Below are 17097 nucleotides of genomic sequence, written 5' to 3'. Positions count from 1 at the left end.
GGGGGTTAAAATCATCGAAGTTCTGCAGATTTTGTTGTGAGGATACAGAATCAATAGACCATTTATTTTGGTATTGCCCTCAGGTAGCCTGTTTCTGGTCTCAGGTTCAGGAATGGCTGAAAATGCATAGCATTGATCTAAAATTGACCCTAGAAATAGTACTGTTAGGAGATCTGGAGAGACCGGGTCAGTCAATTACTAATATACTAATACTCTTAGTAAAAGTATTTATCTTCAACTCGCAATCTATGGATTCTATTCGATTAGATAGATTGAAATTGTACGTTAAACATCACAGCATAGTTGAAAGATATATGTGGCGTTGAAACCTGAAGTGGGTGGCCAGCAGAGATAGATGGGATGGACTGAGGGAAGCTGAGGGTTGGGATGTGGAATTAGAGACAAGTGGGAGTGGAGTTGCTGTGCGGGAGATAGAATGATGGTCAAAGATAAAAGTAGGGGAAAAAAAGTCTAAATAAAACATAATTAAAAACGTACATTTGAATGACACTGAGGGGCAGTGTTTTTACAACTAATACCGGTTTTCTTGAGTCTGATGCCGTGCAGGTGTTGGTACACATGCATATACACACACACTCTCATTCAAATATACATATACAAGAACACACACATACATGTAATTGTGCCAGACATGCACACAAACATATACAGTTGGCATTGCTGTTATGATTTCAGGTGTCCTTGATGTTCTTTGTTTTAAATGTATTCTTTTGTTGTGTTTTTTTTGCATTGTTGTTTGCTGTTTTCTTCTGTCTTTTCCTTTTTTCTCTTTAGTTCATTCTCTTGGTTATTGGTGCATTGGGGGGTTCTTGAGGGTGGGGAATGGAATTAACTGTATTTTTTTTTCTTCTTGGGGGGGACTGTGGGAGGGGTCTCGAATGGCTGAGGGAGAGCTATTGGGGAACTGTGGGGGGGGTCTTGGAGGGTTCGGGTTCACGTTTTTTGGCCTGGTGGTAGATCGGTCAACGTGCCCTTGAGCAGGGCATTGACCCTGGATGCTTATGAGTGTCGCTCTAAATGGGAATCTGTTGGATGACTGGTATGATGTAGTTGTTGAGCGGCTTCACTGCAAGTATATTGTATGTTTTGAATATTCAATACATTTATTTACGTTATTATTTTTTATAAAAGACATGCCCGAGATAGGACAAGGCAGTGATTGCAATAAATCCTCTCACTTATTTAAAGTGGCTTCTGCTTCTTGTCTCCTTCCTTCATCTGCACTGATGGGGTGGTATGACAACAGGTGACAGCTACTCCCATAGCAAATTAGGGCAAATCTAACCTACAATATAAGCATGAATGCAAACATCAAACTAGAAAAAGCGATTCCACCATTTTGTGCACAGTGGCATCAGTACCTTTTTCTTAACAGTGGTGCAGCGATAGCCAAGTGATTCCTTAGTACATATATATAGGCTAGAGAGAGACAGGGCCAGCAGATCTGACCCAGATAGAGGCTGCCCTACATAAGACCTGTCACATGCTCTGTTACTGGGTCCCATCGGGTCCTACTAGCTCACGAACTGAAGAACACCAGCAGTGCCTGTCTGAAATACAGGGCTCATCGTAATGGCTGGAATAGAATCAAATCAATGGTATCAAACACATTCAACACATCAAACTCATTGACCTCCAGCTAGTGGTGCAGTGGTAGCAGTGAAATGATATTTGTTCTTCTGTGTGAATTATAAAAGGTTTTCTAACAAAAGAGATTGAGGCCAATGTCCACAACTCACTTCATAGCAAACACTTATCAACTAAAGGAACACACAGTCCTTTTTTTCACCTGGAATCAGGTGCATTCTTTATTTAGACACTGGAAAGGAAGACCACCACAACGGTACAGTTAAATAAAGGTTAAATAAAATACAGTACCTTTGCTCATAATTGATCAATGATCATGTCCAAGGGCAGTTTTATTCCCAATGTTTCACACATTGTCCATGGCTTAAAAACTGTCTCACTGAGATGACCATTTTTTTTGTAGTATACTGTAGAATACTATACTACACACTGTAGTATCAAATCTGTCATGTAGAATAGAATAAAACTGTCCATCCAGGATGTACACTTTTATTTGGCATCACCTTACATTAAAAGGATCACATTCACATACATTCTCACATCACACACATTTAAACTAGTCAGTCCATCATACTGCATAGACTAAAAACAGAGGACATTGATACATTCACTCACAACTGACCTCTGCCCCAACTGCACTGGACAGATAAGTACATTTACCAATACAATTGACATTGCATTTAGTAGTCCAACAGCACAAGGAACGAATGAATGTTTGAACACGTTCTTCTTGGCCTTGGGCATTCTGAGGCACCAGCCAGAGGGAAGCCTCTCGAATTGAAGGTGTAGAGGGTGGGAGGGGTCGCCAGCCCAGTGCCTTCCTGTTGGTTGCCTTGTGGAACAGACTGCTCAACAGTGCCTGTGGTCGACCAATTACTTTGCTAGCTGTGTTTACTATTCTGGTCAATTTACTTTTGCTTTTCACGCTCAGATTGTCATACCAGACTGTATTATTGAACGTGAGGATGCTCTTTACCAGACTGCTGTACTCCTTCTCCAGAACATCCTGGTTGACCTCAAACCCCTTTAATTTCCTGATTAAAATCAGGTGCTGGCTTGCATTCTCTGTAAAGCTCAGCTTGTCATCAATTTCAATTTCAACCACCTTCACTGGTTGGTCGTTCAGAGAGTGGTTGGGACATTGATGATCAGCTCCTTTGTCTTGTCCACATTGAAGTGGAGGGCACTTGACCGGCATCATTCTTGACAGTTGTTGGCCTATAAAAATAGCTGTCCCAATCTGATGTAGCATCTTGAAAGAAAAAACCCACAGGTGCCATGTCATACTTGAAAAGGCTTACGCTGTTTCTTTGGATCTTCATGTCATTAGTGTAGATAGAAAACAACGGTGAAAAGGACACACCTCTGGGGTGCCCCTGTGTTCAGGTCAGTTCATCAGAGAGGGACCCTTTCATGAGGACCCTCTGTGGGCAGTCAGTTAAAAAGTCCTTGATCCACCCTGTAAGGCTTCCATTGACATTCAGGTCCAGTAGTCGTTTCAGCAGTGTGTGTATTTGCATTGTATTGAAAGCTGAACACTCTTTTCCTCTCTCTTCCCATTATTGCATGCTGGTCTTGGAAAGCTTACTATATAGTGCTTACTATAGAATGTTGTAGTATACTGGAGAATTCTATACTACATACTGTAGTATCACTCGATCACCTAGTGCTTATTTTAGAATTTTTGGATAGATTTGATAGTTTTACTGCTAGCTGCTAGCTTTGTTAATGCTGGTTTGATTTGAACATTCTGTCCCTGTGTAACAACTGTTGAATGTCATGCTGTAAAATTACCCAGAATCTGAATAGTTACTTGCCTGATATTACTGTACATTCCTTTCGTTGTTGTAAGTGTCCTTTTTAATGTCGTAGACTTCCTCCATTCCCCCTCATGAAGATTCCCTGCCCCCCTTACCTCTTCCCTGTCTACTGTACTCATGTGAAAGAGGTAGGTTATTGAAAAATTGTCCCATAAAAAACATAATCAACCCTGTATGTTAAAACATCACATCACGTACTGTACATACACCTGTCATTGAGAAAGTTGACTAGCCTAGGTCCATAGGCTATACTGTACATTTCTATTTCATAATGTACATTGCATTTACCTTCTATTGTACTGTTATGTGAAACAAGATTATTGTTATATTCCCCATCTACTGTACCCATGTGGAAGACAGGAGTTTGGTGTATAAGGGAATTGCAGCATATGTTCATGGAAGTTTTTTCTGTCATTATCAGAGAATAAAAAACCAACACCAATCCTGATCCTTTGGTCATATGTAAGCTGATCAAAACACAACGCAGAGGCAATCTACACCGTTTACACTTGGGGAGCTCTTGTAATAAAAAATATATATGTTTGCTAAGGTGTTGTCTGGTCCATTGCATTGCTCAGAACTGTTGACCCAACTCAATAGGTGGTCTGTCATGAACCGGTGTCTTATGTTCTGGTTGAGGTGTTCCCCTCATTAAACAGTAACTGGTGTAGTCTGGTCTGCCATTTTAGCTAACCCTAGTCAGCAGGTGTTACTACAACATAGTACAGTCATGTCCACAAAACACTATAGTGAATTCTAAAGATACTTCAGTCACGTCCGCAAAAACACTACAGTAAATACTATAGTATATAAATATAATAGTATTTTTTAATGTGGGAGTTGTTACTTTGTGTTTACCATGCTAAATGCGTGTGTGTGTGTGTGTGTGTGTGTGTGTGTGTGTGTGTGTGTGTGTGTGTGTGTGTGTGTGTTTACCTTGTTGGATGGAGGTGACGTGAGCTCCAGTGGAGTCCCACTCTGTCTGGAAGCCAAAGTCTCGACTGCTGTTGGGCTTCTGGTTCAGACTGATTCGCATGTCAGAGTAGCTCTCCTACACAACACACATACACACACAAACACTCATTAAGAATGTTAGGCTGTGTTCGAAGCCAGGGAACGGATAAAACTTGTTCTTCATTATGAATTATTAATTGCAGTCTGACAATGGCAAGCATCACTCCTACTGTCTCTCGCACTAGCTGCATTGAAGGGCTGGGAATTGCCAGAGACCTCACGATATTACCAAAACAATACGATATATTGTCAAAAATAATATCTTGATACGTAACTATCATCCCCACCCCATCACTACTACATAGTACAGTATGCATGCAGTATCCAGTGTAAATCGTAGTCACTCACTCCAGCACTGCGACTGTTACTTACATTTTTACTTTTCTGTAACAAATTGGTTCTCTTGTGATGCCCTTATTACTTTGTGATAATTTTGGCTTCAACTCTGGAATACTGTAAGTTTGCTCTGAAAAATACTTATATGCCTAATCAGGTTTTTTCCTGGCTAGTGGCGTGGCAATGGGCGCAGTCGGCGCGACTGAATTAGTTTGAACATTTTAGAGGCCCCCCATCTTGATGTTTAAAACATAAAACTTTAAGCCAATTTCCAGGGATTCTACATATTCCGCCATGTAGCTGAGAGAACATTTAGCAGTTTTAAAGATAATTTCCTGCAAATCTATGCATTTTGCCATGGCTAATGCTGTGTTATTTTGCTCAAACTTAATAATAAAAAAACAATACTGTTAAATTCATTGTTTTTGGAATTTTCGATTCCCCTGACTGTTTAGCTTTTAAAAATATATATAGGTCCATCATCTTTTCTACATACTTTATATTTGGTTTTAGTCATTTAAGTTTACACTGAAAGTGTTTTTGGGGGGGGGGGGGGGGGGGGGCTTGATAGTAACCAAAATCTAAGCCTACCTGGTTTGTGTCCTTTGCACATACAAGACTGACCGGGGCTGGTGCAGTGAAAGGACTCCTGGCCTGAGAAGGGACAGGAGAGGGGGCCAGGGTAGGGGCCAGTGTGGGGTTCACTCCCCGTACCCTCTCTCTCTTTTCTTCTTCTTCCTCCTCCTCTTCCTCTCTTCCACTGCTGTTGGCAGAGTTGGAGTGGGAACTTGCCTCGTCCTCGGGGGTCATGACCTGGCTATAGCGGCTGGGGGCGGACGACTTCTTGGTGACATCCATCTCGCCGTTCACACTTTTCTGAGGAGTCAATATTTATATGGTTAACAAGGAGCCTATATTTACAGATTTGACATTTTGTCAAATCTGGCCTACAATACCCCATAACGTCAAAGGGGAATTTACAAATGAATTCAAAATGAAAAGTTGAAACGTCTTCAGTAAATAAGCATTCCATCCCTGTGTTATGGAAAGCCTAAATACTGTAAGTTCAGGAGTAAAACATTGCTTAAGAAGTCACATAGGTTGCATAGACTCACTCTGTGTGCAATAATAGTGTTTAACATGGTTTTTGAATGACTACTTCATCTCTGTACCACACACATACAATTATCTGTAAGGTCTCTCAGTTGAGCACAGACTCAACCACAAACACCAAGGTTTTCCAGTGCCTTGCAAAGAAGGGCACCTATTGGTAGATGGGTAAAAAGAAAAAGCTGACATTGAATATCCCTTTGAGCACGGTGAAGTTACTAATTACACTTTGGATAGTGTATCAATACACCCAGTCACTACAAAGACACAGGCATCCTTCCTAACTCAGTTGCCCGAGAGAAAGCAAACCAGGGAAGTATTTCACCATGAGGCCATTGGTGACTGACAGTTACAGTGTTTAATGGCTGTGATTGGAGAAAACTGAGGATGGATCAACATTGTAGTTACTCCACAATACTAACCTAATTGACAGAGTGAAAAGTAGGAATAATAATACAGAATAATAATACAGAATAATAATATTTCAAAACATGCATCCTGTTTGCAATAAGGCAATAAAAAGAAAAACTGCATAAAATGTGTCCTGAATTCAAAGCGTTGGGCAAATCCAAAATCACTCTCCATATTTTCAAGCATGGTGGGGGCTGCATCATGTTATGGGTATAGTTGTCATCGGCTAGGGAGTTTTTAAGTTAAAAAGGAATAGTGTCACGTTCTGAATCCTCAAATTCCCTGTCATAAAGGAGCCAAGGTGCAGCATGCCGGTAATTCCACATCTTTATTTAGGGAAACCGAAACCAAAACAATAAACAGGTACGCAGCAAGAAACGTAACGCACTGTGCCGTACACACACAGAAATAACAATAACCCACAAACACAGGTGGGGAACAGGCTGCCTAAGTATGAATCCTAATCAGAGACAACGATAGACAGCTGCCTCTGATTAGGAACCATACTTGGCCCAACAAAGAAATACAAAAACAACATAGACATACAACACATAGAATGCCCAACCCATGTCACACCCTGACCTAACCAAACAGAGAAAAATGACTCTCTCAGGTCAGGGCGTGACAAATAGAGCAAAGGTGGACATCTCAAAGATGATCAATGGAAAGAGGATGCACCTGAGCTCAACTTCGAATCTCATAGCAAAGGGTCTGAATACGTATGTAAATCAGGAATTTCTGTTTTCGCTTTGTCATTATGGGGTATTGTGTGTAGATTAAGGCTGTAACGTAACAAAATGTGGAAAAAGTCAAGTGGTCTGCAAACTTCCCGAAGGTTACCTTCAGACGAGTCCCGTGACACTTTTGGGTGAGGAAAAACGGCATCGTGTTTATGAGAGTCTCCCATTTCCATAGAGTGGTCATAATAGTTTGTAGGCCAAACCGTTCGGATGCTACAGTCGTTTTTGCATTGAGACCGATTTTTGGTATATTTCATGGTCTGACAAACACCGCTCTAGCTCTGCCACCTTTCACCGCAAATGTGGAAGTGCGACATTGGCAGATGCGGTGGATTGAGATGCATCCCTGCAAAAAATGGATATCTCTAGCATAAACTGTCAGAGTGGCAGGTAGCCTAGTGGTTAGCGCGTTTTGGTTATTGGACTGAATCCCCGAGCTGACAAGTAAAAATCTGTTGTTCTGCCGCTGAACAACCCACTGTTCCCCGGTAGGCCGTCATTGTAAATAAGAATTTGTTCTTAACTGACTTGCCTAGTTAAATAATGGTAAAATATGATTATTATATATTTTTTTTAACTGACGGGTTTGTATGAGAATGTTGTATTATGTTAATTAGGTTGACGCACCGGTTAGAGCCTATGTGCATGTTTAATCAAAATTGTAATCTTATTGGTGCATTTTAAACTGTCCTTTTGTGAGGCGCAGTAGATTACAATGGCTATGGACAGAGTTGTGGATAAAACATTGACAGTATATCCCCACGCTCAACAAGAATGGCCTATGGAGCTGCCAACACCTCAAGTATGTTGACACATCTACACTGACATAACCCCAGTATACTGGAGCAAGACGGAAATGCAAAGAAACTGACCAGGCCAAAGACATTACAAGAGCTATTTTGTCCATTTGTTACAGTCTTTGGTTTATAGCCGGGGATATGCGCCTCGTGGAAGTGCTTGAGCCACTTTACAAACGTCCCTTGTGCAGCCATTTCAGCAAACAGGTAGTACTCGCTCTATATTAGCAAACCAAAGACAAAGTTTTCAATGAATTGTTGCGCTTACTCAAAGGCCCATTGCAGTCAAAAACATGATTTCCCTGTGTTTTATATATATTTCCACACTATGCGTTTGGAATAATACCGTAAAATTGTGAAAATTATGTTAATGTCCTTTTAGCGTAAGAACTGTTTTAAAAGACCCCTTGAAATTTCTGCCTGTTTTGATGGGTTGAGTTTTGGCCTGTCTGGTGACATCACCAGGTGGTAAATTAGTTAGACCAATAAGAAACCGCTCTGCCAATAATAGCTAGTTTACAGTTTTCCCTTTCCCACTCAGACCAGACAACCCTGGAAAAATTCTTGCTTGAGAAATTGCCCTATTTAATTTTTTTATTTTAATTTTAAAACAATCACAGTAAGGTACTTAATTGTTACCCAGAAATTATTTGATATAGAGATAAAAACGTCTGCATTGGATCTTTAACAGTGACAGCCCATCACATTATCCCGGAGTACCATGCAACAGACACTCCCCTTTTATGAGAGACAAGTGTGCATCTGGCACTGAATGCAGTGCCATGGTGCGTTTGTAACCAAGTGGGAAGTGGGAATTTAACACATACGACTGGGAAAAATCCACTTCAACAGCCCTCAAACTGGTAATTACTAGTGAAAAACCTGTCTATTCCTTAGTAGCACCGTTTCCTCAGTGTGGATAAGGAAACGGCCTCTATAACAGCATTTGACAGGTAAATGCAACAACACATTATTAACAGTGTAATTATTACATTTCATAAAACAATAATGGTATTATGAATATAAGTGTCGGTATGACAACAGTAAAATAACTCAATTATTTATACATCGAAATCCAGGGCGAATTTGTTGGTTTCCAGGCATCGCGCTTTTGTTTCTTGTCATCAAAACGGAGGTAACACATGATCTTTCTGAACTGACATGGTTTCTCCAAAGAAAGATATCCCATACATGTCTGACCAGAAGCTCTACATATCACATGCTCTTTCCACCGAATCCTCCATAGACATTCTTCCATGGACATTGAAATGAACGCTTCCAGCTCATCCACAGATAGATCCCAGGCAGTGTCTCCTTGCTCCCTTTGCGCCTCAGCCACAGTCCCTGATGTGCTGTCCATGACACAAACAAGGAAAGCTCTTGAGTGCGTTGCTGATGTTTTTTGCTTGAGACGTAGGGCCTGCTCTCTCAGTGATGACATTTTGTAGGGCCTGTTCTCTCAGTGATGACATTTTGTAGGGCCTGCTCTCTCAGTGATGACATTTTGTGATGATGATCGTCCCATAGCATTGTATAGCATTGTATAGAGATTATGATTCATTTCTTCCCCACCATCGGCGTCATTTTCATTCAGATGTTGTAGCAGCGCTAACACAGCATGTGCATCCATTCGTCTTGGTCTTCTTACCATTGTAAATTGTGCATGCTCTCATTGTGTACTCCAAGTAGGCCATTTACTTAATAATCTGTTGTTTCATGTGTGAAATTAGTTTAGGTTCAGTTTCTAAGCAAATCTCGGGGTGATTATCAACTAGGCATGGCACCTTCCACTGTCGGGAGAAGGAGCGTAGCAGGCCCTACATTCGGGAGAAGGAGGGGCAACGAGGAAAACCCTTCAAAAAAATGACATGCCCTTCTATAACTGGTTATAACTCAAGTTCTATTTGTGATATTAAGATTCTAACAATGGCAGTGTGTTATATAGACTTAATAACGGAAAGTCAAGGAAGGAGGAGGGCAGGACTTAAATGGCAGAGTTATACTTTTTTACATTCATGAACAGTCAAAATGACTGCTTTAGCAATTGTAGTGTTCATGTGTTTTTTTAATTCTATAATTTGTTTACAAGCATGATAGCTGTACGTTTAGTTTATGGTTGACACAGCTTGTTGGCCATTAATCAATCTGCTTTTCTCAACGAGTTCAAATAACATGAATGCATCCAACTGGTATTTACAAATTCACAACTGGTAAATTCCCCCTCCCACATGGTTACAAATGCAGCATCAGAGTGGATACTTGTGAGGCCCAACATAACAATCCGGTCACAAAAGACAATGCAAGGAACATTGTGAATGGCAGTTAATTTTAACGCCGTACCAAAAACGAACCGTGACCCCAAAACCGCAATACGTACCGAACCGTGGGTTTGGTGAACTGTTACTCCCCTAAGGTAAACAGATCAGGCTAGCTGGTGTGAGCAACTACTACATTGGAAATAGACCACAATGCAACAAACAACACAACTTTCTTACAGTCTTAGGTCATGTTCATTACGCACCAAATGGAGGAAAACAGACAAACAGGGAGCGATTATCTGGACTCTATTAAGAAACTGACATTTTCGTTTTTTGTTGCAACATTTGTTTTACATTGCGCGTCCTAATGAACATGACCCAGTACACAGCCATTGAAGTATATCACCCAAATCCTCTAGTCTAGATGTCCTAAAAAGCTATTTCTGCAGAGAGCAGTCCTGATGTAACAAACAACTACACAGACAGACAAAACTGGAAGGTGCAGTAATATTCCAGTATACTACAGTACTCACGGTGTATGCGCGGGGCAGCGATGCGATGCAGGTGGACTGGCTCCCGAAAGGCCGTGGCGTGACGACAGAGGTGAGGCGAGCACTATCCGATTTCATGTAGCTCCTGGGGAGAGAGGCAGAAACCCGAGACACACTGGGAGGCATAGGCTTTGGCTCCATCGCCACCGAGTTGTACTGTGGTTGTAGTTTGTACAGAGAACCACCAGCAGTGGAAGTGTTCACTTCTTCAGCCACCTTGCCTGCCCACGGGCGCCTGGGCTCGGGTAGTTTTGGGAGGAAGCTGGGGGTGGTGACGGTGGTGGTGCTGGAGGTCTCCTCCGTCTTGGCTGCACTGGTGTACCGCAAGGCCGGGCTTGGGGCTCTCTCCGAGGGGGTCGGGGCACTCTCCGAGGGGGTTGGGGCTCCCCTCGGGGCTCTCTCCGAGAGGGTCGGGGCACCCCTTGGGGCTCTCTCCGAGGGGGTCGGGGCTCTCTCCGAAGGGGTCGGGGCTCTCTCCGAGGGGGTCGGGGCTGGAACGTAGCGGTTGTAGTTTGAGGAACGACCGATGGTGGTAGTGTTGTTTGTGATGTCGCTACCTGAACCGGAGGGACGGTCACTACTGTTGCTCATGTCACCCCTGGAGGGCGAGTAGGCCCTGTCAGTTGCCATGGTGGCAGCGGGGTCCTCCTCTCTCGGGTGGGGCATGGAGGGTGGTGTGGGACTGGGGCGGTCAACGGGGGTGTAGGTATAGTCGATGGTGTAGCTCCTGGGGGGGAGGGTACGGGTTTGGAGGACCGGAGCGGAGTCTTCAAACACGTCCTGGTCCAGGGAGGCGAGGGAGTTGAGACGACTGCCGATGGAGCTGTGGGAATGGAAGAGAGAGAGGGATGGAGGAAAAAGGGAGGAAAGTGAAGGAGAGAGGAAAGAGAGGGAGGGAGAGAGAGAGGAGAAGGAAGGGGAGAGAGGGGAAAGGGATTACAAGGTGTAATGCGTGAGAGGGAAAGAGAGAAGAGAGGAAGCAAGGGAGGATGGGAAAAAAAATAGGGGAAAAGTTGAAAGGTGGATGAAGGTTGAAAGGGACACAGGGAAAAATAAAACAAAGAGGGGGTAGAGGGGAGGCAGGATTAAAGCCACAATTATACTACACTTTCACACTTAGCACAGAGACAATTACTGACTAACAGTCTCCGGTCACTTTCTCTCAGGGCAAAAGTCTCCACAAAAGTCTGTGTACAACACAAAACTTTGTATGGCCCTGTATCTGTGCCTTCATTTTCATCGACACATGTTTGTTGGTGCAATCAGTACATATACAGTAAGAGGACAGTTTTGCGTGAGAGTGAAAACACGTCTAAATATACTGATGAGAATTCTGATGACAAAATACTTCAAACGTAGTAAAAGATCTACAACCAATAAAGCATTATATGTTTCTAATTGTCTGTAAAAATGGAAGGATGTGTTCCTTGTAGGAGCATGGCTAGTCCAAATGTAATTTGGTATCTGTGTGTTAAAAGAATAAAGAGAGCATAGTAACTATAAACAGGCAGGATTTGTCCTTGAGGGTGTCTACTCTAGCAGTAGATTTTTCAGTCGCTGTGGGGCTAGATTCCTTCTTTAAGTCTTACATTCAGTCAATCTGCACCTTGCCATTTGTAGTGTGTGCCCTTTTCCTCAGTATACTAGAGCAGGGTCAAATACATGTCAAATCCTTGAAAGTATTCAAGTGGTGCTTGATTTTCGCAAACCAAAACTGCACCATCAAGGACATATTTCATTAACACCTAGTCGGCTTGAGGATTGTGAACTAGTGACTTTTCGGTTGCTGGTCCAACGCTCTTAACCTCTAGGCTATCTGCCACCTTTAATTACATAGGTTATTGTTAGATCATTGCTAATCAATGTGGTGATTGGCATCACCTTGCCAGACAGTTTTGTCACAATAACAATGTAGTTTTCTGCAGCACATGGATTTAAAAAAAGGAACTGTTTCATGTCCAGACCTGTATGTGTTCAACCTAGGTGTGGTATCTACCTGTCCCCACTGTCATGTTCATAATGCATTAAATGGAAAAACAGGGAGGGACTACCTGGACATGGAGGGATCAACTCAACATGTCCAGTAAGAAACCCTCATCGTTTTCCGTAGATTTTTTTCATTGAGTGCCCTAATGAACGTATTGACCCTGGTGTCTACCTGTCCTCAGGTGTCACTCTTACCTCCGGTTGGACCTCAAGAAACCACCGCTCCCTCCTCCGCTGCTCGCTGTGGTCTGCTCAATCTGCTCCCTCTCCTCTTTCTTCTTCACAATATCAGAGTTGACGCTCTTGCGACGGTTTTTCCACTTGGTGAGGTCCTGTGGAGATGAAATGCATGCCAGAGACCAGCTTAGAAACGCCCATCTTGGAAAAGCCCATGTGACACAGTTAAATCCCCTAACGGATGGCCAGGAAGGCTAATGTAAACGTGGTGAGCTGCAGATTAGAGAGCGAGCGCGAGAGAGAGCGAAAGCAAGAGAGAGAGAAAGAGAAAGGACTAAATTCTGAGAAGGTGTCCTATTTGTGTGAGTTTAGCTCCTCCCGCGTCTGGTCCCCTGTGTATTGGGGCCGTGTGTGACCTAAATGCTGTGTTAAGACACCATGTTATCATGCCACTGATAGACATACACTACAGATCAAAAGTTTTAGAAAACCTACTCATTCAAGGGTTTCTCCTTATTTTTACTATTTTCTATAGTGTAATATAATAGTGTAGACATCAAAACTATGAAATAACACACATATGGAATCATGTAGTAACCAAAAAAGTGTTAAACGAATCAAAATAAATGTTCTATTTCAGATTCTTCAAATAGCCACCCTTTCCCTTGACAGCTTTGCACACTCTTGGCATTCTCTCAACCAGCTTCACCTGGAATGCTTTTCCAACAGTCTTGAAGGAGTTTCCACATATGCTGAGCACTTGTTGGCTGCTTTTCCTTCACCTCTACAGTCTGACTCATCCTAAATCATCTCAATTGGGTTAAGGTCGGGGGATTGTGGAGGCCAGGTCATCTGATGCAGCACGCCATCACTGTCCTTCTTTGAAAAATAGCCCTTACACAGCCTGGAGGTGTGTTGGATCATTGTCCTATTGAAAAACAAATGATAGTCCCACTAAGCGCAAACCAGATGGGATGGCGTATCGCTGCAGAATGCTGTGGTAGCCAAGATGGTTAAGTGTGAATTCTAAATAAATCACAGACAGTGTCACAAGCAAAGCACCCCCACACCATAACACCTCCTCCTCCATGCTTTTATGGTGGGAAATACATATGCGGAGATCATCCGTTAACCCACATCGCATCTCACAAAGACACGGCGGTTGGAACCAAAAATCTCCAATTTGGACCGGTCTAATTTCCACCGGTCTAATGTCTATTGCTCGTGTTTCTTGGCCCAAGCAAGTCTCTTCTTCTTATTGGTGTCCTTTAGTAGTGTTTTCTTTGCAGCAATTCGAGCATGAAGGCCTGATTCACACATCCTCCGCTGAACAGTTGATGTTGAGATGTCTGTTACTTGAACTCTGTGAATAATTTATTTGGGCTGCAATCTGAAGTGCAGTTAACTCTAATGAACTTATCCTCTGCAGCAGAGGTAACTCTGAGTCTTCCTTTCCTCTGTCCATCCTCATGGGAGCCAGTTTCATCATAGCGCTTGATGGTTGTTGCGACCGCACTTGAAGAAACCTTCAAAGTTCTTGACATTTTCCGGATTGACTGACCTTCATGTCTTAAAGAAATGATGGACTGTCGTTTCTCTTTGCTTATTTGAGCTGTTCTTGCCATAATATGGACTGCTACCTTGTCACAACACAACTGATTGGCTTAAATGCATCAAGAAGGAAAGAAGTTCCACAAATTTACTTAAAAATGCACACCTGTTAATTGAAATGCATTCCAGGTGACTACCTCATGAAGCTGGTTGAGAGAATGCCAAGAGTGTGCAAAGCTGTCATCAAGGCAAATGGTGGCTATTTGAAGAACCTCAAATATAAAATATATTTAATCCTTTTTTTCCCCTTTTTTTCTTTGGGGTGGATCAGCTTAATATTGCGGAAAGAATGTTGCTTCCATCAATGTATTTGTCTGCATCATTTCCAATCCTCCATATATTTTTTGGGTAAATATATATATATCCATATACATACACACATGCATACATATACACATACACACACCTATATAGATATACATACATTTTAAGAATATACCTTCATTATTCCCCAAACCCTACCACCCTTCCCCCAATTGGAGTAAACCAATAATCACTTAGGCTTCTACCTTCAGTTTATATACAGTGAGGGAAAAAAGTATTTGATCCCCTGCTGATTTTGTATGTTTGCCCACTGACAAAGAAATGATCAGTCTATAATTTTAATGGTATGTTTATTTGAACAGTGAGAGACAGAATAACAACAAAAAAATCCAGAAAAACGCATGTCAAAAATGTTATAAATTGATTTGCATTTTAATGAGGGAAATAAGTATTTGACCCCCTCTCAGTCAGAAAGATTTCTGGCTCCCAGGTGTCTTTTATACGGGTAACGAGCTGAGATTAGGAGCACACTCTTAAAGGGAGTGCACCTATCCACAGAAGCAATCAATCAATCAGATTCCAAACTCTCCACCACGGCCAAGACCAAAGAGCTCTCCAAGGATGTCAGGGACAAGATTGTAGACCTACACAAGGCTGGAATGGGCTACAAGACCATTGCCAAGCAGCTTGGTGAGAAGGTGACAACAGTTGGTGCGATTATTCGCAAATGGAAGATACACAAAAGAACTGTCAATCTCCCTCGGCCTGGGACTCCATGCAAGATCTCACCTCCTGGAGTTGCAATGATCATGAGAACGGTGAGGAATCAGCCCAGAACTACACGGGAGGATCTTGTCAATGATCTCAAGGCAGCTGGGACCATAGTCACCAAGAAAACAATTGGTAACACACTACGCTGTGAAGGACTGAAATCCTGCAGCGCCCGCAAGGTCCCCCTGCTCAAGAAAGCACATATACATGCCCGTCTGAAGTTTGCCAATGAACATCTGAATGATTCAGAGGACAACTGGGTGAAAGTGTTGTGCTCAGATGAGACCAAAATGGAGCTCTTTGGCATCAACTCAACTCGCCGTGTTTGGAGGAGGAGGAATTCTGCCTATGACCCCAAGAACATCATCCCTACCATCAAACATGGAGGTGGAAACCTTATGCTTTGGGGGTGTTTTCCTGCTAAGGGGACAAAGGGACGATGGACTGGGCCATGTACCGTCAAATCTTGGGTGAGAACCTCCTTCCCTCAGCCAGGGCATTGAAAATGGGTCGTGGATGGGTATTCCAGCGTGACAATGACCCAAAACACACGGCCAAGGCAACAAAGGAGTGGCTCAAGAAGAAGCACATTAAGGTCCTGGAGTGGCATAGCCAGTCTCCAGACCTTAATCCCATAGAAAATCTGTGGAGGGAGCTGTAGGGTCGAGTTGCCAAACGTCAGCCTCGAAACCTTAATGACTTGGAGAAGATCTGCAAAGAGAAGTGGGACAAAATCCCTCCTGAGATGTGTGCAAATCCGGTGGCCAACTACAAGAAACGTCTGACGTCTGTGATTGCCAACAAGGGTTTGCCACCAAGTACTAAGTCATGTTTTGCAGAGAGGTCAAATAGTTATTTCCCTCATTAAAATGCAAATCAATTTATACAATTTTTGACATGTGTTTTTCTGGATTTTTTTGTTGTTGTTATTCTGTCTCTCACTGTTCAAATAAACGTACCATTAACATTATTGACTGATCATTTCTTTGTCAGTGGGCAAACGTACAAAATCAGCAGGGGATCAAATACTGTTTTCCCTCACTGTATCTTATACACATTTTCCAGACACAATCTATTTTTCAATTGATATATTTTGTTTGTTTTTACTCCTTGTTTTTACTCCTTCCTCTATTTCTGATGTCCATCCAGTTTCTATTTGTAACTGTGCTATTTCACAAAAGTTCTGAACCTATATACATTTTACAGACCCCGTATGTTTTACATTGGAAAATGTTATTACTTTTTTGGTTACTACATGATTCCACATGTGTTATTTCATAGTTTTGATGTCTTCACTTTTATTCTACAATGTAGAAAATAGAAAAATATAGAAAAACCCTTGAATGAGTAGGTGTTCTAAAACTTTGAACTGGTAGTGTATATCACTGTAACTGACTACAGTAACAGGTAAGAATGATGCCTTTACCAATAACACTCACTCATATACTGCATATTGTAGAAGTTTGTGGAATAATTACATGAATTTAGTTAGACACGGTGGAACATTCTGGAATGACCTTGAAAGATTGGTCATCTTTCCCAGAATATTGTCTTGGTGTTATAGGTGTTTAGTTGCCACTGCAGGCCTGAGTGTATACTCAAATGAGGAAATATAGATCTAAAAGTAGGATGAGGTATTCTGT

General features: G+C 42.2%; 1 protein-coding gene across 5 annotated transcripts in view; it reads right to left on the bottom strand.

Moving 5' to 3' along the window:
• LOC115156246 (LIM domain only protein 7) overlaps positions 1-17097 on the bottom strand; it is a 97115-nt gene that overhangs the window by 35255 nt on the left and 44763 nt on the right. For all 5 annotated transcript variants that reach the window (XM_029703684.1, XM_029703685.1, XM_029703687.1 and 2 more), the window contains 4 exons: positions 12827-12963; positions 10628-11468; positions 5370-5654; positions 4365-4479 (listed from right to left, as the gene is read on the bottom strand). In XM_029703684.1, the coding sequence (XP_029559544.1) occupies positions 4365-4479; positions 5370-5654; positions 10628-11468; positions 12827-12963 (1378 nt within the window). The remainder of the gene's footprint in view (positions 1-4364; positions 4480-5369; positions 5655-10627; positions 11469-12826; positions 12964-17097) is intronic.

Source organism: Salmo trutta, chromosome 20 (genome assembly GCF_901001165.1).
Source record: "Salmo trutta chromosome 20, fSalTru1.1, whole genome shotgun sequence".
Taxonomy (NCBI): domain Eukaryota; kingdom Metazoa; phylum Chordata; class Actinopteri; order Salmoniformes; family Salmonidae; genus Salmo; species Salmo trutta.
This window is presented reverse-complemented; position numbering and strand designations above follow the sequence as displayed.